Source organism: Archocentrus centrarchus, chromosome 9, assembly GCF_007364275.1.
Source record: "Archocentrus centrarchus isolate MPI-CPG fArcCen1 chromosome 9, fArcCen1, whole genome shotgun sequence".
In the NCBI taxonomy this organism is placed as follows: Eukaryota; Metazoa; Chordata; class Actinopteri; order Cichliformes; family Cichlidae; genus Archocentrus; species Archocentrus centrarchus.
This window is the reverse complement of record NC_044354.1, coordinates 2,296,048-2,320,215: the sequence shown is the minus strand read 5'-3', so window position 1 is coordinate 2,320,215 and position 24,168 is coordinate 2,296,048. Positions and strand designations below refer to the sequence as shown.

Genomic DNA, 24,168 nt, shown 5'->3' with positions numbered 1-24,168 from the left:
GCTTACGCTTATCCTGTTCAGGGTCGCGCACTCATCGTTGGCACTCTCACTTTGATGTTTAGTTACTGTAGATTGTATTTTTTCTTGCTGCTGTTACACAATAATTTCCTTTTTGGGAATCAGTGAGAATTCAATAAAATTTCTATCTAGCTATCTAGCTATATTTTGGTAATATATATTTATTTTGTTAAAGACATTGAAAATTAGTATTCTTAGTATTAGTATACATAAATGTTTTTTTGCAATGTTCATAGCAGGAGATTTTGTAAAAATGGGGAAAAGCTGCCTCCCTTCCTTTTTACCCCCGTTTCCTGACATTAGTAATATTTTAAAGTGTCATTAAATTGTTGAAACTGATCCAGTGTTTCAGTAAAGTTAATCTATTGATTAGTAATTTATTACTGAAGTGTATGTGCTGTCCTGGTTATTTTTTATTTGTGTATTTATTTTCCTGTCTGAGTTTATCTTCTGCTGAGTGATGAATGAAACTGGTGGGCTCTTGACGAAGGGGGAACTTCTCAGGTTGTCATCAAGTTGTGTAACGATGTGTAACATTCTTCTGCAACAATCGACCTTTCACTGCAATTTTGGATTGTGTATGTGCCTCCAAAGGATTATGTAATGCCAGCAGAAAAAAGATTTCATTACAAAACAATAATTGCTTTGTTAATTTGTGTGATTTAATGCCTTACAAATATTTACACTAAAATATAACAAGCATACCATATGGTGTAGATAGATGAAAAGAGTAGTTTGTAACTATGAGTTTTGTTATTGTTCTGTTTGAAGTTTTATTTCCTGTTATAATTTATTTATTTTTGAATTTCACACTGCTATTATTTATTATTTTTCATTATGTGTTTCTCTGCCCTGTATACAACAGGCAGGTATGTGAGTTCTATATAAAGTGCAACTGTGACCAAACCTAATAAAGTTAAATTCAGATTCATCAACTTTTTTTGTTTTAAAGCTTAAAAAAAAGAGAGCTTTGCTTTTTTACTGCATAAACTAAACTTTTTATCCAACTTCAGCGTTTTGAAATGAACTGCATCTCATTCATCATCCACCACTGGTTTGCCTGTGACATTAATCAGCAACAGAGTTAGAATTGGAGTCAAAATTTTAATCTAGTCAAAACCAGGTTCACACAAACGGATACCGCTGCGCTGTGGACAGTGACATCTACGCACAGAAAGTATTGCATAAGAAGAAATGACTCAATCATAGATATGCTGTCACACAACTAAACCTGCTAAACTAACATAAGTTAAAGATCACTTAAAAATGAAGGAGCCTATTTGAAATTTCAGTGTGTTGGGTAAAGAGTAAAGATGATTACACCAACAACAATTGCAGTGTTGTGTCCTGATCATATTAAATGAATAGTAGCCAAATAAAAAAACTGTTATCAGTATTATCTTTTATCAGTAATTTCCTTTCGTAGAGGGAAAAAAAAATACTGCAAGGTGCTGACACAGTGAACCCAGTGCTGATTGGTTTGTTGGTTGACTTTTTCATCAGAGGATATGGTTAAGTAAGCGATAGGGCAAGATTATCTTCAGCACTTGTTTCACACGCCTACTCAGAGAAGTTGGCAAATATAAAAATGATCCTGCGTACCTATGTTACTTTAAGGGAATCTGTTCCTCATCATATTAAACCGTGAGCAGAATTAGAATGATGGGATTCGGAGCAGGTACGGTATACCATGTAGCATCATTCATTCATTCGTGAGAGAAAGCACACCAAGTTTGAAATGTTGTGATTGTACACTTGCATTTGCAGGTTTTCTGAAGCTGGCATCTATCTGGATGGTGATTCTGATGCAGGGCTTGGATGCAGGACATGCGCCAAAGAAACATGCTACATGTGCATCGTGCAGTCCTAAACACCTGACAGACCTGACCAAAACGCTGGTTAATGAAAGCTTGCACTATTTTGTAAGTAACAGTATTTTCTCACCACTGCAACCTGGAGAAGTGGCTTTGTGAGGCTACATGCAATGTGCTGGCATGCTTGGATGGTGTAATAGCTGTGGGCAGGCTGGCTGAATCTTTCTGACTCTTACTTTGTGGAAACGGTGCGACTTCAGAAGCTCCTCTCAGTAGTGCTGTCACAGCCTTTACTCCTGGAGGTTCTTCCTCCAGATCCAAACCCTTTCAGTTTCAGCAGCAGCTCTGTGATCACTTACAAGCACCTTGTTGCTGTTCAGTCATCTCCTTTAAAATTCATATTTAGAACTGAATCTCAGGTGCAGGTTAAACAAGTTTTATTCATGAAAGTGCATCTCTGTAGTATCTTTAGAAAATCAGCTCGAAATCTAATAACCAAATACTATTAACAGTATTTTTTTTTACATGAAATACTATTAGTAGCATAAAATAGGTTGTAAATATACAGAAGAAAATATTCTAAGTTGCACTTACAACATGTGACTACATATATTAAGTATGATATAAAATCGGAGGAACCTTTTGTGAGCACACAGAAAGTCTATTTGCTTCTCTTGCCTGTGTCTATGCCTGAATAATCTCATGATGTGTGAGACAAATGTTTATATTTATATAATGTATTTAAAAACACATCTTTTTGTTAAATCTAGAGATACGTTTCTTCTCTCAGTTTGGTGTAGATTAATGCAGAGATGCCTTGAATGACCTTCCAGAGACAGAGTTTAAGAGATTAGTTGCATATTTATGTGATGAGCAAAACATTTCCTCCAAGTATCATCACTGCTGGTCTGCTCTTTCAGGATGAAGCCAATGGAAAGGTTGGTACTTGGCCCCCTGGCTTCCCCGAGCTCCAGGTCCAGAACAACTTTCCTCCCATTTGGGAAAAAGTTCACTGCAGCCTCCTCTTCATGTATGAAGGCCTGAAGAAAATCTTCGAAGACCAGAAAAGCAATCTGAATCCCCAAAATATTGTACTGCATAAGCTCAAGGAAACCACTGCCAGGGTCGAGCTGCTTGCAGACTGTGTAGAAAATACCTCTGGTGGGCATTGCCCCCAAAAGCCATCACCACCTAAAATGCCTAAGCATGTATTTGAGAGGAAACAATGGAGTCATACTCTACTGAAGACAGCTAGGGATTACCTGGTATGGCTGGAGCGCAAGCTTCAAAGAAAGGTCAAAGAAACAAAAAAGTTGAAACCTAAAGTAACAAATACACAGAATTACCTGGAGGGGAATGGATACCTGCTGTGATTTTTAACAAGCTTAGGTCAGTTTGCGATGCAAATGTGATTACAGTTTGGCAGCTTTTCTTTAACTCCCTCCTCAATTTGTAAATGCAATTTTTTTGGATGTCCTCCATGCAGTCATGCTTTTAGGAACTTTACAGTATCTCTTTTTCCTATAGGCTATAGGAATCTGGTTTAGTTCAATGCAAGTCTAATCTTTACAAACAGAACAATCTGCATAATGGTGTAATCTGACATTTTTGGGAAATTGCTGTTCTTCTCTGTTAGATGAGAAAGTACGTGCAAAAGTCTAATGTTTAGTACAGATAATCTCTAGCTGCCCCAAGCTAAGCTACTAGCTTAGCTCTGTCTGGTAGCATCCAAATCCACCAATCAGTGCCTCTTAACAAATGTCACAAAGGGTCAAATACCAGTGTCGCTGTGCTAATGCTAACTGCTACACCTTTTATTGCTTTACCAGCTAATTGGCTGCTTTCTGCCACTTCTCATTTATTTCATAATGATTCCAATCATCTCACTAAATTCTAAGTAATAAAGTAAATCTGTCCATTTACCAAAATGTCGTGCTATTTTCACGCAAGTGTTATCGGAAATGTCTTTGTTCCAAACTTGATTCCTCGCAGCAATCAACATGTTCCCCTGTGGCAGTAATTAATCAACTTGCCAACCAGGCAAACAGAAGTGCCTCTAATATATTTCCTAATTATGACAGTTTGTTTTCCTCAGCCTTCATAGTGATTAATTGTTTTGCTCTGACCAACTATCCCCTGTGAGGGGGCTTCGTTGCCTGAGGTAGAAAGAGTGCTGATAACAATCCCCCTGCCAGAGCCACTAGTTTGGACTCCAATCACCGTGTTTCACAATGAAATTTAGGGACAGATGGACAGCACACAGTAAGGCAGATAAGACCGTCACCCTTCGATTAAAGCAAAGCAAGTGAACAATACTGTAAGAGAAAGATTAATGTGGCTCTCATCCTCGTCAACTTAGGTGATTAATGTTTTATAAGATGTTCTCGTGTGTGTGTGTGTGTTGAATGAAATGTTCTTATATTTTCAAGGAAATTGACATTTTCTAGTTGTATTCAAATTTTCATTCTTAAACTGCTCTACGCTCAAATTTCTTGCATTATCTTAATTTTCCTAGGACTTTATGTTTATTAACCATCACTATTTACACAATATTTGGTCTTTTTTTTTTTTTAAATAAAACAACTGTTTTTCAAGATTTTCTGTCTTGTTTGACTTTCTCTTCCTGCTACTTTAGACCCAAAAACTTAATAAAATTTTAATATATGATACTGTTAGGATTTTCAGAATATTTACCACTGTTATTTTGGCTAAATAAAGTGTATGTAACAATAAAGTGTGTAAAGTTTGATGAATCTAGCTTGAACAGTATGCAGTATCAACACTATCCTAGGTTAGATCCTTCTCGAATTACTGCGTTCATGAGCTTTTCTAAAAACTTGACCTCTGACCTTTACCTTTGGAGAGATTCAAACTCATCTGAGATTTCTAATATCTATCATCTACGGTGTGAATTATTGGTGACATTGTCCTCGAGTTATGACCAACATTAAAGTTTCCGTGGAACAGACCCACCGACACCGAGGAGATGACAACAGCTCGACTTTTTCTTCGAAACAGCCGAGCTAAAACTCTGCCAGCATTCATAAAAGGCATACACCATAACTTCTATATAGAACTATAAAGTAGAACTCATTCTGTTTCACAGTCCCTTTTATTAAATAAGTATTTCATATGCATGCACTATACACAGAAGTAAGGACACATTCTTTGCTGTTTTAAAATGTTCAGACCAAAACAGGAAATGCTCTTTCAAAATTAAGTTCATTGGATTTTATGACATGACCTTGTTTGAAGCAAACCTTGATGGATGAGCTGCCTGTTACGTAGACCTGATGATCATCACGGATGAATGTATGAAGCGTTTTATGCACTTATGAAGTGTAAATAATAAAAAAAAATAAAATGAAAGAAACATACAGCGTTTTGTCCTTTGTTGAGGTTGGTCTCGGATGACTTCATTTCTTTGCCACAATAACGCAATATTGTCCGAGCATTTCATTTGCACAATCTCCTCACCAAACAGGCTCACTTGTCAATTATTATTCCACTGTTCTTCATTCCTGAACACCAGAGGAAGTCAAACAGGCTCATACAGGCAGGAGTTCTGGAGGACTCTCACCGTAGCAGTACTTTGCTTGAGGGTTTCGGTAGGTGTTCTCATGTTGAACGCTCTGGAGAAGGAGAAAAATAGAAAAAAAAAATCTATAAATAAATTGACAATAGCAACAAACTATATAATAAATTCAGGTGTTCTTGTTATAATACACATGCAAATTTATAAAGACTGAATCTTTACCTAAAACAAAGCTTTGTAAGCATTAAGCACTGAGTAGAGCAAAAGTCAAAGCTGCACAGATCTCTGAAGAATTCAGTCATGATTTACGACAAGGCAAAATTTAGTTTTTTAAAGTTCTCTAAATGATCAGCTGTCTCAGGAAATGAATAAGACAGTTACATCATTATGAGTCATAGTGATATGTAAAGTTGATACACAAAGCTTAACTCAACGACTATCTGAACAACTGTCTCCAAAAAAAAAAAAAAAACCAAGATGAATATTATATGAGCAAAATATCAACTCTGCATCTCAGGAGATAAGAGGAAGTGTTGCTGCATATTTGCCAAACTACTACTTTCACTAACAATTCATGTTTGTTTAACTTAACATACTTGCGAAGAAGTCCTGCACTTGGCCAGACACAACTCGAAATGATCCTCGACAGCGGTGAAGAGATTCTGGAAACCTTCAGCTGCACGATTCAGGAAGCGCTCAAGAAGAGGTTGCTGGACAAAAATACAAAGATAAACTGAATGCGCGCAGTTACAGCCTTCAAATTGCTTAGATTTGTTTCTCTTCCCCTTACATGTAAACTCAATACGCAATTCAAAATCATATCTAATAAAGGCATTCTATTCTATCTCCCGTTAGAATGTGTGCATGCAAAGGTTTTGCAACATGCAGCACGTAGACAGATAAGCCTTTTACGATGACAGTTAAAAACCGATGATCCTGAAGGCCCTTGATGTGGCAGATTACCTTATCAGGCTGGAGACAGCATGAAACGCAATACTCATAGATGCTACAGCAGCCATTGGCCAGGCAGCTTTTACAAATGTACTGTCTGGTGCTGGGAGCATTGACATTACAGCAGCCGTTAATGAGCAAGTCTTTTCTCTCACAGACATATCCTGAAAAACATTAATACAGATAAGCACAGACACTGATTACAGGTTACCTCAGATGTGTTATCATCAGTGTATGCTGGTGAGTAATAGGTTTATTACTCACCGAGTTCGTCTGTAAGCAAAGTCTTGCCCTGGATGGAATTTCTGCACTGAGTGATCTGTCGGCTGCTGTTGCCCAGGTTAAAACGGACTTTCCAGGGGATGCGATGATCTGAATCTCTAACTTCTAAGAGTGTGCGGTCTCTTATGGTCCGCTCCTCCTGAGAAACACACAAGAAACAGGTCATGAAATGCTAACGAGGAGCAGCGTAAATTGCAGAAAAGGGTCAGACAAATAACCCTACGCCTAGTGTGGTTAGTGCAGACATGATGGATGAATTTCAACTACTTTTGCAATTTTTTTTTTGAGAAACATTCAGTAGTCATCGTTTCAACAAAGAAGACAAGAACAAATTCTCAGCAGATACAGGTTCAGGAATGTGATGATCAGCCATCCTCTGAATGTCTCTGAACTGCTGAATTGGACAAAACAGGAACCTTAACTGTGTCATTGGATGCATGAAATTGTGATGGTGTGTGTTTTGGTTTATTTGCTGTTTTATGATATGGTGGCTGTGAGGAAGACTGTGTCCATGTCCACAAGTCTCTTTGTGTCTTAAAGATAATTCAAACTAATCCTAAAGGTAGCTGCCATTAGTATGTGTGCGGCTGTCAATGATAACTAGCAATGGATCTGTTTTTAACTATAAAAGAGTGTCACAAATATTTGACTTTTAACATCACTGCTACCAGGAAATAAGTGATGTCTTCTAACTGCCAACATATGAAAGAATATTCTGTAACAGTGTATTAGGGCCATCCTAGATTATATGTCCGAGGGGTTAATATTCTGAGATTGAAGTAATAAATGAATGAGGATAAACTTGTAATATTTCTAGGATAAAGTGGTAAGTTACGGTAGAAGAAAAAACTGAATATTTTTTGAGATTATGAATTTATAAATTAAAGCAAAAGAAATTAACAGAAACAACACATTAAGTTATCTTTATCACATCACAAATGGCATCACTCAATGGGAGTTGGAAGACAACACAGGAAGTCAAGTCCAAGACAATCACACAAGTCACCATCAAGTGCAGGGTACACCAAGTTGATGCACTATTCCCCACTGCTGCATAGGCGTCGTTGCAAAGAGCAGATACAGATATAGGTTCAGGAATGGAGTGATGATCAGCCATCCCCTGGACATGGATGACATTAAGCTGTATGCCAGAAGTGACCCAAGACATTGTCTGACTGATCCACCTCACAAAGATCTATAGCGAGGACATCAGGATATCATTCGGACTGGATATGTTACGCCGAATGGCTGGGAAAAGAGGGAAGGTGATCCGGACTGAAGTGATGGAGTTGCTAGAGGGCAGAATAACCAGCTCAACTGAAGGAATAAAATCTGCCACTGATATCAAGAGACCTCACAAGGCACAGAGGTCTTCACCCAAAGACCACCGCCAGGCTTTACGAACAACAGAGAAAGGGAGGGTGAGGAGTAGTGAGTGTCAGAGCCACAATCCAGGAGGAAATATGGAGCCGTGAATTCATCAGGAAGATGGCCCCCGAAATGAGCTGCTCCATGAGTTCCTCAGCCAGATGAAGACAGATGGTGATGAAGAACAGAAGGAGCTATCACAGAAGACCAAGCCCCTGCATGGGCTGTACCATCAGCAGATAGAAGAAGTGGCTGACATCAAGAACTCCTACCAATGGATAGAAAAGGCTGGTGTAAAGGACAGCACAGAGGCTCTGATAATGGCAGCACAAGAACAGGCCCCTGAGCACCGGATCCACAGAGGCAGGAGTCTATCGCAGCCGATAGGACCAAAGTTGAAGACTGTGCAAAGGTGCCCCGGAGACTATCCAACACATAGCAGCAGAATGTAAGATGCAAGCAGGGACAGCATACACTGAGAGGCACAACCAAGTGGCTGGGATAGTGTACAATATCTATGCGCATATGTATTAGAAGTCCCCAGTTCCTGATGGGAGACACCACCAAAGGTGGTTAAGAACAACAGTGGGACTACAAGTTCCAGACAGCTGCTGGCCAGCCAAACGGACATATTGGTGGCTGACAAGGAACAGAAGACCACAGCTGTGACAGATGTGGCAATCCCAGCTGATGGAAACATCACGAAGAAGAAGCACGAGAAAACAGATAAGCTGAAGGAACAATTAGAGCAGATGTGGAAGGTAAAGTCAAAGTGGTCCCAGTGGTAATAGGCGTATTAGGAGCTTTAAACCCCAAGCTGGAAGAGTGGCTCCAGTGGACTGGAGGCAGATCATCAGAGGTCTCAGTCCAGAAGAGTGCAGTCCTAGAAACAGCCAAGATACTCCACAGAACCCTCAAACTCCCAGGCTGCTGGTAGAGGACCAGAGCTTGAGGACCACATAAATACACACACAAATTATATAGAGCGCTTAACATATTTATTACACCACTTGTCATAAAAACAAGAAAACACAAATATTTTATAGTAGAAATCTGTCAAACACTTGTCTAAAATTAAAATTTCTGAATTTACATTTTTGAGCCAGCACACTGGACTTAGTCAAGCAGAAGATTCAACCACTGAAACGAATTTTTCTGTTTAGGAATGCAAGTAATTAAAAAAAAATATTTTTGAAAATTCATGGATAACAGTTATTACATTTTAGCATTAAAGTATTTTGATTAAAGAGCTTGTGAATACTGGTGGATTACCTATTACAGAAACATAAAATGTGATGTTTGCAATTATCCATACTGTTAATTTAGGGCAGTTGTGGCATAAACATGTCTGTAATTGCACAGTTTTCATATTTGCACTCCTATGACTTTGCACAGTGCTACTTTTTGCACTTCTGGTAGATGCTAACCGCATTTTATTGCCCTGTACTTGCACTGAGTAATGGGAAAATTGAATCTATCTATACTGGGTGATGGTCTAATAAATCTGTTAAGCATAGTATATACAAAAATCACTGTATTATCACATTCCTGGTGATTATCCTTTCTTGGAAAGCCAAAAACTTTTTTAGTGGGTGGAAATAATTTTTTATATACAGGTAAAAGACTGTAATATCAGACACATCTACACTTTCAAAAGATAATGCCATAAATTGGGATTATTCAAAAGAAAACAGGTAGTAGCAATTTTAGTTACTGATACATCTCCCTTCTAATCTGTGTCACATTCCTTATTTAGAATTGTAGTATGTAGATGTAGTAATCTTTATTTTCTCTCATAAAACTACAACTTTAATCCCCAAAATGCATTTTTCCCCCCTTAGAATTATCTCCAAGCTCCATCATTGTGAAGGAGTCAGGATTTATTTTGGCTCAGCGTGAGTTTCTGTACCTGTTTGAGGGTGCTGGTCAGAAAGTAGATGAGGGACAATCCAAAGACTACTCCCAGCACCCAGCGCTTTCTCAGTAGCCGCCGTAGCACCATCATAGCATGGCTTTCTTTGGGGAAATGTACGTGACAGCCCAACACGTCAAACCTCCACGGGTAGCAGTTCTCTGGCTGTCTTCAGTCGTCAGAAATATGAAACCCGATGAGGACTGCAAATACTGCAAAGCTAGCTCAGCTGGGTTTATGAGAATGCAAATATAGGACATAGACATAAATTAGCTAACCCATGCTTTACCTCTTAAACTGATTATAGCTTCCTTTAAGTATAATTACTGCTTTGACACTGTTGAGTTACGTGCTGGACATGCAAGCTAATGATGTTTCACTATAAATGCCAGCTTTGTTAGCCTGCTAGCTAGCCGCCGTCTGCTTTAGCTTTCGCTAGATAAATAACGGTATACGATAACGAATACAGTATGACGCTGTCTAATAACGCAGTTTCGTCTCCCCTGGAGATAATGATTCGATAATGTCCAAAGTTATGTCTACTTCGGAGAAACGGTGGGATTTTTTCAGCGAATTTTGACATCTAGCATCAGCAAAACTAATCCTCAACACGGATGTGGTGTGGTCCGAAAGAGGACGCTGATTGGTAGATGCCGTCCTCCGTTACGCAACACCGGAAGTTTTCCGAACGGAGCATCTTGGCAGCAGCAACAGTCTAGCTAACCATTTAGATTAACCATGACTAGGGCTAAAGGTCGGTACACTGCATTAATTCAGGTAAAGTCGCTTATATTTTTATTCACCTTATTGTCTGATGCATTAGAAATAGAACAGCTTCTGTCAGTCAGATGCTGGTGATGATACAGTGGATTTGTGCATTTACAGGGTTGGACCATGTGGTGATGATCGGTATGCCATGCAGAGGAGACACAGCAGCAACACGGATGGCATGCCCTCTGAAAGGTGGGAAAAGGAGCTCCTGCACAAATGCACAGTTGATTTTGTTACCACTTCTGCCTGCACAGCCGGTGGCTCTTCTTGGTGGTTTTGGGAAGGCCACACAGGTCAGGTAGAGCTTACAGGGATATTTGTGTGCTTTCCAACATTGTTGCAACATTTTGCGTTCGGCCTTAGCACTCTTTTAAGTGCTCTCAGCACAAACCAAAAGGAGTTAAAGGCTGTTGAACTACATGGTGTTATAGACCAGAGTCATTCCATGAGAATCAGTCAGTGCCTCCCACATGACCCTTTTTTTTTCTGCATGGCTTTAATATATTCAGTTATACCATGAACATTTTGCCTCCATATTAGGATTTTGTTTTTTAAGTTGCAGGCGCTCAAAGGCTCATGAGGGCAAGTCCACATGTTCTGCTTTTTTAATTTACATTTTAAAAGCAAATTATCAGGGCTAAAAAAAAAAACCCCACACATTTAGATGAATGAATTCAGGGAATAACATCTCCGGTACAAGCAGTGGAAATTAAGGGTGGCTGAATTGTCCCTTAGAAACAGGGTGAGGAGTAAAGCTGCCACTCCTCTGCATTGAATGGAGCCAGTTGAGGTGGTTTGGGCATCTGACGTCCAGATCACCTGGACGCCTGCCAGGCAAGGGGTTTCAAGCGTATCCTTCTAGGGAGAAATCCCTGGGGCAGACCCAGGACACACTGGAGAGATTATGTCTCCTGGCTGTCTTGGGAATACCTCAGTATCCCCACCACCACCACCACCACCCCCTGCCAGATGAGCTGGAAGAGGTGGCTGAGAAGAGGGATGTTTGGGCTTCACTGCTTAGACTGCTGCCTGTCAGACCCAAACCAAGAAAAGTGGCAGAAGATGGATGGATGGGAAAATTGTACCCAAAAGCCAAAATCTCGAATTTTGATTATCAGTATCATGAGATGTATGGTTTAAGTAGTAATTTTGTATCAATTTAATATCTGTGACTCAGAGTAAAAGAAGCAGGCTTTTGTAACCTGGATGTTTTATCTGCTTTCTGCTAATTAATTGGAGAAAATTTTGAGGAACATGACAAACATGCTAAGGTGTTCACCATCATTAAGGGACTATATTTTATAGTACATGCATTTTTCCTCCATTTAGGAGCCGAAGCCAAACTCTGGGATCAGAGAGCAGCCTGGATGAAGGTGGTGTGTTTGACTGCCTGAAGCCTGACTCACCCGCTTCTCCCCAGCAGATCTTCTCAGGCCTGGTTGGTGTCCCCTCCAGCTCTGTCTCCTCTGCCCAATTCCAGGCAGCTGGCTTAGTCCTGGGCTCTCCCCCTGAAGTTTTTATCCAGATGACAGCATCATCCAGAGAGGAAGGGGGCCCCCATCGCACAGAGGGTGGACCTTTTCTCCCTCGGCCTCCCCAGCACCACCATCACCATCACCACTTCCACCACCAGCCTCTGCAGCACAGGACCTCCTCTCTGCTCCAGCAGGCTACTACAGCAGCTGGCTCAGAAAGGCACAGCTCCAGGGAGGAGGCCCAGGAAGACCAGTCCACCCCGGCCCCAGCTTTGTCTGAGTTGAAAGCAGTGGTCACCTGGCTCCAGAGGGGCTTCCCTTTCATCCTTATTTTGTTGGCTAAAGTCTGCTTTCAGCATAAACTAGGTATCTTAGTTTGTGGAGTAATAGTGTAGCTAAGATTGTGTAATGGTACAGTACAACAACAAAGTACTGATTATGTTGCACCTCTCTTGCAGGTATTGCTGTGTGTGTGGGGATGGCTAGCACATTTGCCTATGCCAATTCCACTTTAAGGCACCAAGTATCATTACGGGTAAAGGACTGCAAAAATAGTTCATAAAAATAATAATTGATATTTTTTCTGATGTTACCCAAAACAGGAGCTACTAGTGCATTTTTTTGATGTTCTTTTTTCAGTTGTGTGTTAAATGTAATGGACCATAGTGCACTTTTAAAAACATTCGGACTGTATTGTGCAAAAAGATGACCAAGTTTAACCATTTTTGGTAGACAACGAAGATTTTGTAGATTAATTGGTTTTGTGGATTAATTTGTCATAGTTGTTGGTCTTGATGAGTATAAGAAAATATACACTCTGAACGAGCTTTATCCTTAACATCATAAATGAATTTGGCATATAAGTACACCAGCTATGGAAAAACCTTTAAAAATAGACCTCTTATGTGAGAGAAAATAATACATGCACCAGCCTAAAGAGATGTGTACGTGCACGTGCCGAATCACATTCAGACTAACTCGAAACACAGCAGGTATTCTGTTCATTTGCAGCATTATTTTAAATACCAGAACATTACAGTTTTAGAGTAAATGGTATACGGTGCTAAAATAACTCTCTGGCTCTGTGTTACCAGGAGGAACGTTCTGTGTTTGTTGCTCTGTGGATCATCATGTTCCTCGGAGGGAACATTGTGTATATCTATTACACATTTAGTCATGAAGAGCTGCACAACAGGTAGTGTACAAGCATGAATTTTTATAGTAGCTCTGTGTTTCTTTGCCTGCCATTTTTTATTTTTTTACACATATATATATATTTTTAGGTTTTTCCCATTCATTTTGTGTTGTGCATTTTATTTTTAACTTCCATTTCCTTCAGGCAGTGTTCCCGTTCTTGTCTGAGCTTGTCCTGTGAGTATTTTGGTTTATTTTATTGTTTTGTTTCCTCAGAGTTTCTGCCATTATGCTTTGACGTTTTCTCTTGCTTGTCATTAAAGCGTCCTAAGTGTAAGCAGCAGCTTTCTTAACAACAACTCACTGAGTGAAATGTATTTATCTCCTCTTGTAGCCTCATATTTGCCAAGCCCGTCCTCAGCAGCTTTGACTTCTTTGATCTGATCTGGGCGGTGGGCATCACCGACTTTGTGCTTAAATACGTCACCATCATCCTGAAATGCTTCGTCCTCTTTCTTCCCAAGATTCTCCTGGCATTCAAATCCAGGGTAAGAAATCCACATTTATTCTTCTGAGCTTTTTACAGAAAATGCAGCAAATTACTTTTTACATCTTTTTCATGTTAGAAAAGAAACACTTTGTTCCACAAAATAAATTAGATCACAAATAATTGATAGAATTAGCTGTTTGCTGGTTCCACTTCCTCTAATTTGAGACTTTGAGGCTTTTTTTTTTTTCCCTTCGTTATTAAGAGAATTTCTCGTGTGATTTGGATGGTTGAAGTTGGGACCAAAAAAAAAAAACAGCCCAAGAAAACAGTTTAATCTCAGTGAAAGTGTAAATTAAGAAATAAATGTATCTACACTGTAACCAGGTCTTGGGGGCAGCAGTCTTAAGTAGAAATACCCAGAATTCCCTCTTCCCAGCCACTTTCTCTGAAATATTTCCAAGCCACTCAAAGAGACACAATCTCTCTAGTGTGTCCTTTTTCTGTCCTGCAGACTGCTGTACTCCTCAGTGCTGTCTGCCAACTGATGTAAACTTCTTCATCAGACAGTGCCGCTCTGAACTGATGTTTGTGTGCCAGACGCATTTTTGTGGCTGTGCTACATGCAAACTTCAAAGACCATAACATGAATGACTGCTACGCTGTGGTGTCTACGGCAGAGTATAGTTTCAGGTGCATGTGTAGCTGTGCATTTGATGTTTGCTGAAACTGTGATTCATGGTTGCAGGGTTTGTTTTCCTGTCACTGGAGTTTTGAGAGTTTTCTGTTTCTGTTCTCACTTTCTCTCCCCACGGCTGCTGTGACGGTCCTGCCAGTACACTTCTGTCCAGGCCTCTTGCTGCCTCCTCTGCAGGCGTGCTGCAGTGGAGGCAGCAGCCTGGGAGGGACCGCCGGGTGACTTTGCAGGAGGAGCTTTATGCTCACAATCAGACGACCTACGTCATCCACCATCGTCACCTTGCTTTCTATGTGCTTTTTATTTGATTTCTATTTCAAGTCCAAGGAAACTACAAACAAAACTAACAAAAAAAGGGAATTAAATGCAGATGTTTAAGTTAATGAACCATAAAGTAGCAAATAATCAAGATTGTTGTTATTGTTATTATGGTTTTTACCATAATTGAGGCTCTTTTATTTTCTAGTTTACATTATTCTTTTCTTCTTCGATTATCAGGCCGAGAATTAAAAAGAATCAGAAAAAGTTGTTCAAAAATCTTCCTGGCCTTTTCATTGGCTGCAACTTTTCAGCTGTCCACAGCAGGCATGGCCCCTGATTGAGTTACAGAGTGCTCACTCTCAAAGTTGTTGAGCTCGGTTCATGAGGGGAAGAAAGAAAATTTGCTAAACTATGATGAAATACTCTGCTGAGTGAACAGAGTGCCAAAGGGTCACAGTGTGAAGCTGTTTTGTATTCATTAGGTTTGAAGTGGTACTCCTTAGGTGAGCCTTGTGCATGTGGGTGTCTGCTTGCTTGGTTTTTCTGGCCTGAGGCAACAGCGTATGATTGTAAGTGCGCATGTACACACACACACTTTAATTTCCATACAGGTGCAGCTCATATTCCCGTTGTGTATTTGTGTGTTGGGAGGGATGGGGTGGGGGGTTACAAAGTATTAGGATTAAATTTTCCACTGATAAACAAACCCAGAGGCCTATCAGAACCACACCAGCCAGCAACTGAGCTCATATGCCCTCGGGGGATTGCAGAGGTGAGGTCATCCCTCCCTGGAGCTGGACCATTACCTGTATCCTCCACTCACAAACACACAGATTGAAGATTCTCGGTTGTGATGGGACACAGGTGAAGTTTTTGGGTAATCCCCGATCGTGTCATCAATTCTTATTGTTTATCACTGAGGCCGTACAGTCCTGCACGTTTGGAGCTCCATGCAGACACATGATCTGCCTTTTGGGTTCATTAATGCATCTAGATGTGGATACACTAATGATCCCACATAATCAGTGCAGTCAGCACAAGTTTGCACAGGCAATCGCAGACATGCGATCAGAAGTTCCATGACGGCTGTGTTTTAAAGCCATGCGCTCATAAATGCTGCTTTTGCTTCAGTCTTATTTAGTGGTTGTTAACGAAGTGTGTGTTCTCATTGGTTTAGCAAGTAGTTACTAAATTGGAGTTGAAATTTATTTTTTGGAAAAGGATAAGATATACTTTATTCATCCCAAAAGTTGGGAAACTGTTACAGCAGCCAAAGCGTTAAGTGCAGCCTATATCAAAATAATATTAATAAAGCAGGATGCAGCACTGTGCCCATCCATCATTTTTAATATATTGCTAGGAAGATGGGAAATGAGGGCATAATTTATTGAAACATGTACAAACATAAATCGAAATAAAGTAGTGAAAAACAGTTGGTGCCATTTGTACTAAGACTTAAAATAAAATGAATGAATGCTTTCCTACATTAGTAGGAAGCAAAAAAAAAAAATGTTCTGACATTATTTTATATCCTGGATGAGGTAAATTTGGTGTGTGTGTGTGCGTGTGTGCGCGTGCAAGCCTTTAAAAGAGCACAAACAAAACCGAGCCTCTCAGCATTCTCAGAACTGAGTTTTCCTGCTCAGATGCAAAGTTTCCTGCTGCAGAGAATAGATGTTCTGATGGTGTACACGTTAAAAATTAATGTTCATCCATCCATTCGCTTCCGCTTGTCTGGGGTCGGGTCACGGGGGCAGAAGCCTAAGCAGAGAAACCCAGACCTCCCTCTCCCCAGCTTATCCCGGGGAACACCGAGGCGTTCCCAGGCCAGCCAAGAGAGATAATCTCTCCAGCGTGTCCTGGGTCTGCACCGGGGCCTCCTCCTGGTAGGACATGCCTGGAGCTCCTCACCCAGGAGGTGCCCAGGGTTAATTAATGCTAATAATAATTCAGTGTCCAACCCAACAGCCCCCAGGGCAGTAGCTTTTATTTTTTTAGATTTTAAAAGTGTAATATTTTACATGAATCTAAATGCTCAAAATAATCATCCTAAGGCCTTGAAATGGTCTTGTGCGCCCCTTCAGACTCACCCCTGCTTGTTGCAGCAGCTGCCTGATTTAAACATCGTATCAGACTAAGTCAACAGTTCGTCTACATGTTTAATTTTAATTTCTGTAGCGTTACTGTAGATTATCACAGCGGTGGATGGGAGCGGCTACAAAGGCTGCTGTCCTTCACGGTGGCGTTTGCTGGTTTGAAGGATCCCAGCAGCTTTTCCCAGTAGCGGCGTACATTTGCTGTTCTGTATAGATTTTCAGGAAAATCATTTAAAGTTACGCTAAACTGTAGCATCAGATTTCTCTTCCGTTTATCCTGTTCGGGGTGGGGGGTGCTGGAGCCTATCCCAGCTGTCATAGGGTGAGAGGCAGGGGTTACTGGGGTTCGGTTAATTGGCCACTCTAAATTGCCCATAGGTGTGAATGTGAGTAAATGGAAGATAAACTTGACAAATTTAGTAGAAGCAGCTCAGCAAACATGTATGTTTCTGTTTCTCTTAAAAAGCAGCATTTTGAGGAATAATGCAGCAGTGCTGCGATAACTGTAATTTACAATTAAATATTGATACATGTAAATAATGCAGAGACGATAATCACTTACTTTCTGTGATTGTTCTGTTTGTATGACTTTATCACCAACTGCATGTACTTGTTTTTGAGTTAAATACTTAAAGATAAATATGATTGCCTGTATTATTGCTAATTCATCTTGTGATAATATTGTTAATGCATTTTTCTTTTTTAACCATGATAAAATTTGATATTGTGACAGCCCAAAAAAAGAGTGACCCACAGTGTGTAAGTCAAAGGGCGTAAGAATAAGTTATGACACACATTTTGGTTGCCAAATCATTTGTGGGTAATGAGTTGTACTAAATTAAAAACAAATTCATAAAATGCAGAAATTCCAGTATTGCAGGTAGAAATGTACAGCAGTAGCTCAGCAGCAGACTGCTCCAGCAGTGCCTGTTACTCACACCGGCTGGCTCATCTCCAGACGTTAAATTTGACAGTTTTTGCGTGGGTGTGATGGACTCTGTGGGATGCCAGGCTGAGGGGACAATAAGGAAGATGAATTAGTAGCTAGCAGAGGTCTTCTTCCCCTACCTACCCAGCTGCTTGTGCCTCTTTACCCACAGTCATCAATCTTTGTCAGCCATCATCCAGGAAGTCATTATGCAAGTCGGGGCAATCGAGTGTGCCTTTTTTTTTTTTTCTTTTTTCTTTTTTTTTTTTCGCCTCCGTTTTTAACTGTTCGCAATTCAACTTAATGCACTTTCTGAGAGTAGGGACAAAAGTGCATTTCTACTCTGTGATTATGGAAAGGAGGCTCTTTAAAGATAGCTCGCGAGCCCCCACAGGGCTGGGCTTAATGTGGGCACTGGGTAGCAGGTGGAAAAAGCCGCTGCCAGTTTCCCTTGCAGTGTGAGGAAATTGCTTGTACCGCTGTGAAACTGCTGAGATCTGGACAGCGGCCACGTTTGGGCTGGAGGCATGCTGTTTTAAGCTTTTAATACCACACTGCTCTCGACCAGATAGAAGAGTGCCCTGAAGCTGCTGAGCCCTTCCTGCTTTTTTTTTTTTTTTTTTTTGGACAGCTAGTGAGTGGATCAGACAAAGAATACATATTGTCTCCACTGGGTATATTTTTTTCTCATAGTTGAAGCTTGGGTTATGGTTCTCCTTTGATTTTTTTTTTTAAAATGCTGCCATTCACGCGTCTACGTGGACACATTTAGTCACTGACACTGAATAAATTAGGCCTCAGCTTTGCTGTAGTTTCTGATTTTGTGTGTTTTCGCGCAGGGTAAGTTCTACCTGCTGATTGAGGAGCTGAGCCAGCTGTTTCGAGCCCTCGTGCCCATCCAGTTATGGTACAAGTACATCATGGGAGAAGACCCCTCAAACAGCTACCTCCTGGGAGCCACGCTCATCATCATCTACAGCCTCTGCAAGGTTTCAGCACCTCAGGGCAAAATACTGTTTTTAGCTTTTCCCTAAAGACTTACTTTCAGACTTCCAGTGTTGCTCTTATGCATATGTAAAATCATCAAACTAAAGTAAATGTTTTCCTAGATATGTACTGGTGTTAGGGGAATGTTGGCATGAGGAGGAGTCTGGATGAAAAGTTAGGTTAATAAAATTATCAGAATTATCCTCAACCACTCTTTGCAGCCAGTAGTTGTTTAGACAAAGATATCAGGACATGGTTACAAACTTACAGGCAGGCCGACATGCACAGAAATATTACTAAATAAAATGTTAGTGATGGCCAGGTGGACTCAGTGGACTTGTCTCCTCAGTAATTGTAGAAATTAGTACAAATAGTTTCCAAAATATTTGTAAAGCTCGGGGGGAAAAACATTTTGACTTGACTGTAACAACAGTAGTCTTGAAGTAAGAACACACGTCAGCCTGTGACGGGGGGAAGAAGGCAGAAAACTCAGAGGTTACAGGAAGGTCAAGCTTAGAAACTTGAAAAATGGGCGTTTTTGAGCCGTGAGTCATTCAGAACTCATTCATGACATCCTGTGGGAAACTGCAATAGTGAAACTAAGTGGAACATGAATGAATGAATCTCTGGATGATGCAAAGATTATTTGCATCACTGTTATTGTCCCGCATTCTTTAAATATAACAGTGAAGCAGCTGTCGTTTTAAATTATGGGCTTGTTCAGTTGAATTACGTGGACAGTTTCCTGGATGTGTGTACTGAGTTGCAGCACACCGGTGTTTTCCAAAATCAGGCAAAATGTTTCGGTCTAACAGCGTGCTGTGATGTGTCCATTTTTGTCACCATCATCATGACTGGGCAGCAGTTGACCAAACTTTAGAGAAACAAGCTCAAACCAGAAAGTTGTGGGAGGAGGAAGTTATAAAAGAAACAGTTTTTATGTAACTGAAACAAGTTCGGACGTGGACTTTTTGATCAGTTTGTGATGGTTTTGTTACTTCCACCAAGGAGGTCATGTTTTTGGTAGCATTTGTGTGCTTGCGTGTCATTCTGTCTGTAAACACGATAGCCCAGATGTTTTAAATGAACTCTGATGAACCTTTGTAGGGGTGTAGAGCGGGGTCATCTTAACAATCCATTCAAATCTGGCTCACATCTGCCGAGGTCTTCAAGGTCAACGATTTATTGGTCGAAAAGTGACGATGTCAAATCTGCCTTTCTTTCACGGTGACTCCAAAATATATCTTTAAAGAAATGATTGTCAAGATGAAGGGAACGAGCTGCCTGGTTAGTTAGAAATATACTGTAGTTATAATATTATATAATAAGCGTGTTATTTATTTCCAGTTATTTACAAATCAATACCTTTTATCCATTTCCTGCTCCTGCATGACGTGTAATCAAAGTAAACCTCTTACGTGCTGCCTTTATTTGGTTTTTACTGCACTGCAAACTTCTGAAATTATGTTTAAAAATAACAAAAACAAATGTATACAAAATAAAACACTATTCCCTTAAAATGAAATACTGCCCAGCGGAGGTCTGTGCTCTGAGTGCTTCTGGTTTCATATAAAAACAATGAGATAAGTATTGCATCAGTGAGGCGTATTCTTCAGTTTGCTGTTCAGGGGTTGGCAAGTGTTGGTCCTAATTAGAGCCAGTTAGGCTGGAATACTGACTTACATGGGAGCAGAGAACACGTTAAACAGATCTGTTAGCATGTCTATAAACTGAATTAGTATTTTAGATGAAATAGGAAGCTTGTGGGCAGTTGTAATTCCTCATTGTGCTCTGTCTTTATTGATTTGCAGTCCTTTGACATCTGTGGACGTATATCTACAATACGCAAGGCCCTGGTCATGCTCTGCAGCACCCAGGTCAGATTCAGACTTTTATTTTAGAGAATTCTCAAGGAATCTAAATGAGTGTCATGCAAGTTTCACTCTTTTATGTCTCTGTGTCTTTCATCCAGAGTTATGGAGTGAGAGCCGGCAGTCAGCAGTGCAGCGAGGCGGGTGATGTCTGTGCTATTTGTCAGGCTGATTTTAGAGACCCCGTAGCTCTTCTCTGTCAGGTAAAGGCTCGTTAACCTGTAAGACGAGCCAAATAATTTGTTTTTGCTTCAGTGTCACTATACAGTGACTAATGTGTGTTACTTGGGTGTGATTACAGGTCAATGTGAGATACTCTTATTGCTCTGTTATAATCTGTAAATAACAGTAAAGTCTGTAAGGTAATAATAGAGTTATATAAAAGATGGACATAGCTTCTGGGTCTGAAACTGAATCTGCATTCTTTCTAACGGCCAGCAGGGGGCGACTCCATGTGGTCACAAAAAAAAGTCCAATTGTATCGAAGTCTGCGGGAAAACAGCCGTCAGATTCTTTGATCCATGACTTCAGGAAATGCTTTGGGCTCAGTCACTAGATTCAGTTCTTATTTGAGTACAACATAATGTCCTTTTTTTGTTTTAAATTATGGTCCCCGTTAGTGTCCGGATGAATGATAAAGCAGGACATCCTTCGGTGCAAGCCTACCATGTGATTGACAGGTTGCTGCTGTGTGCATCATCATGTCACATGGTTTCACAGTCAGCTGTTTCCTGCAGTTGCGACATCTGGTTTCAAAAGAGCTTTTATGGAGCGTCGACCATTCTCAGCCTGAGGTTGCAGATGATTTCATGGTGGCTGTGTCCATCTTTTAAATACAGTATGTGAGAGTGCATCACTTATTTACTGGTGATCTGAGAAAGATATGTTAGTCGTGTATTTGGAACATTTCTGCGATGAGATAAGTGACGCTTGTGTTCTTCTGCAGCACGTGTTCTGCGAGGAGTGCCTGTGTTTGTGGTTTGACCGCGAGAGAACGTGTCCACTGTGTCGTTCTACTGTCATTGAGACCCTGAGATGCTGGAAGGATGGCACCACCTCGGCTCACTTCCAAATCTACTAACTTCTAATAATAAATCACGAGCAACCAGAGAGATGTGATTGTACTGAGATACGAGGTGGACGGTGTTGTTTCTGCAAATGTCTCATTTAAATCAGGCTAGGAATAACTGAAGTACATTTTTCACATAACATTTCACTTTAAGTGTGGTGATGATGTAAAAAGTGATTATAATTTTGTCATTGTCTTGTTTTCATTTGTGTTTAGGTCTGTGATTGCAGAAATCAGTTTGTACTCTCTTTAGGTAGGAAAGGTTTTTGTTGGTAAAAAAGTATTTAAGCGTATTTAGATACTGAATAATGAACAAGGTGCTTATCTACCCTGACTATAAACAATGCACTGTAAAAGTGTTTATATGGAGTGCAGGCAGGCGCCGTAGTCGTACATTGTCACTGACATCAGGGACACATCTGATAATCTTCCACACTGTAAATTCTTTCATTGTTATTCCTTATTTATGTTGTGACTATTGAGTATTTTATTTAGAATAATTTAGGACTTGTGCAGTGCAGCACTGAGATTGTTGGTTTTAAAATAAAGCACTTTGGCTCACATCAGGCATGTTTTTTGTCTAAATGCAATGACACAAAGAATATATCTCAGTAAAAGTTTATTATTATCAAGACTGCTAAAAATTCATATGAAATATTTTAAAAGTATAAAGACCATACACTTTATAAAAGACAGTTTCAGTCATTTTTGCCCACATTACACTTAATATACCAGAAAAGGGAATCATTTTTTGCAGAAATCACAGACAGAATAACAGCATAGCTCCCTATGCATTTTCTTTATGATAAAAAGCCACGTAACACTGCCCCGACAGATTTAAAAAGCAAAGAGTAATTTGTAAACGTCATCTAAACACTGTAGAAAACACCTGTAAAAATCACCCTCATTATTTACAAGCTTACACTTACAGCTTAGCTTATGTATAAAAGGACAGTGCATTATCAAGCTCGGAAACATCAGTGCATTATTAAGGATTGCTGCACTAATTGTAGCCTAGATACAGAAGGTCTAATGAGTTTAACCCCAGTTTTTCAATGATGCACTCGCACTGATGGAGGTGAAAATTTAAAGGCGCACTATTAGTAAGCTTTTCCCTCCACTCTACCAGGGGAGGATTACATCACCGGTTTGTAGATGGGATGAGAGAATGGAGAGTCACGGAGGGGTAGGTAGGCTCTGTCTGACTGTAGGGCTGCTGGTGTCGTCTCAGCTTGGTATAGTGCATCCATATCCGGCCTGAGTTAGTCTTCATGACACATGCAGTAAAGTCAGAAACACATTTCCGTCGCTAAAACACAAATTTAACCCCGCGTCCCCGTCCTCTTTAGTCGCTTTTCCACCCACCGTGCACACTTCTTCCGGCGCCGCATCCTCCGACGCTCCTCCATCTCTTGCTTTAAGTGCAAATGATGCGAGTCCGGTGCTTTCCCTCCTGCATAATCCTAAAGGCACCGTCTATAATGAGATGGAGATACACGCACTTCACTGAGACGCATTAAGGAAACGTGTAGCCTGCAACAGATCTGTAATATCTATTTAGCACCATCTAAAAATGAAATGTAAACAAGCGCAACAGTTCTCTCATTCCTCCTAATATTTATTTCGCTATATTATTTTCTGCAGAGGTGCGAATCTGAATAATTACCTAATGCTTGGTGATAAAATATTAAAATGTGCATATGCCAAAATATGTGGTTAAATAATTTACCGCCGACTGTGTTCACCTTCACCATAATTCTTTATTGATATGGTGTGTTATTTTTTTTTTTCCACAGCTACAGCTGTGATGCAAATATTTTCAAACTTTAGAGTATAAATGCATTTTTATACCTCAAAATTATTTATTGAATCTCGGAAAGCTCAAGAAAAGTTGATGAAAGTTTGCACAAGAGGAAAAAGTACCTCTGGCCTACAGCAACAGTGTTTTAGAGATATTCTAAATTCACCTGGGTTTTCTAAATTATTTTAAACACATTTAGTTTTTGTGTTACAGTTTCACACACATTTGAACAATATGCCTAAATTCATTCTACCCAAACCTGAGGTAGTTTCCCTCGCAGCGGTTCAAGCTCTGCCCTCGAACAGGTGACGTGACTCTGTTTACTCACCTGTTGCTGGTGTTGCAGCCTTGCGCCCTACAGGTGTCGCCTCGCGACGAACAGCACGAGCACGGTGAAGTGCAGCGCAACGCACAGGAAGCCCTCTTTCAAGTTCCCTCGTCCGCTCACCACCACCGTCCCTCTGTCCCCGCAGCTGAAGCCGACGTCCGCCTCTTCGGCCGTCCAGCTTTTCTCCAGCTGGTCCCCGATCCTCCGCAGGCGCGACGCGAGCAGCTGAGCCACGGAGCACGGCGAGGGTCGACGGGAGCTGCAGGTCGAGTTACCTGGAAGCAGCAAAGAGTGGTCGATCGGAAGCCAGCACATCTTCTCTTCGCGGCAGAACAACACACGATCTCCTCAGTTTAAGTCTTGAGCCTGTAGGACCCTCCTTC

General features: G+C 40.5%; 3 protein-coding genes across 3 annotated transcripts; 2 read left to right on the top strand and 1 right to left on the bottom strand.

The window, feature by feature from the left end:
- Window positions 1–1,581: 1,581 nt before the first annotated feature.
- LOC115785346 (uncharacterized) lies at window positions 1,582–3,635 on the top strand. The gene is made up of 3 exons (XM_030736882.1): window positions 1,582–1,696; window positions 1,786–1,940; window positions 2,753–3,635. Exons 1-3 carry the CDS (start codon window positions 1,678–1,680, stop codon window positions 3,203–3,205), a joined length of 627 nt encoding a protein of 208 aa, XP_030592742.1. The 5' UTR covers window positions 1,582–1,677; the 3' UTR covers window positions 3,206–3,635.
- A 1,290-nt stretch (window positions 3,636–4,925) lies between these two features.
- Window positions 4,926–10,525, bottom strand: spring1 (SREBF pathway regulator in golgi 1). The gene is made up of 5 exons (XM_030737730.1): window positions 9,878–10,525; window positions 6,583–6,739; window positions 6,331–6,482; window positions 5,964–6,077; window positions 4,926–5,464 (listed from the first exon to the last, which is right to left on the bottom strand). The coding sequence occupies exons 1-5, from the start codon at window positions 9,971–9,973 to the stop codon at window positions 5,381–5,383; spliced, it is 603 nt and encodes a 200-aa protein (XP_030593590.1). The 5' UTR covers window positions 9,974–10,525; the 3' UTR covers window positions 4,926–5,380.
- On the top strand, window positions 10,431–22,208 carry rnft2 (ring finger protein, transmembrane 2). The gene is made up of 10 exons (XM_030737729.1): window positions 10,431–10,657; window positions 10,766–10,843; window positions 11,981–12,492; window positions 12,585–12,661; window positions 13,221–13,321; window positions 13,655–13,808; window positions 18,569–18,718; window positions 20,528–20,593; window positions 20,689–20,790; window positions 21,534–22,208. Exons 2-10 carry the CDS (start codon window positions 10,797–10,799, stop codon window positions 21,666–21,668), a joined length of 1,344 nt encoding a protein of 447 aa, XP_030593589.1. The 5' UTR covers window positions 10,431–10,657; window positions 10,766–10,796; the 3' UTR covers window positions 21,669–22,208.
- The last annotated feature ends 1,960 nt before the right edge of the window (window positions 22,209–24,168 follow it).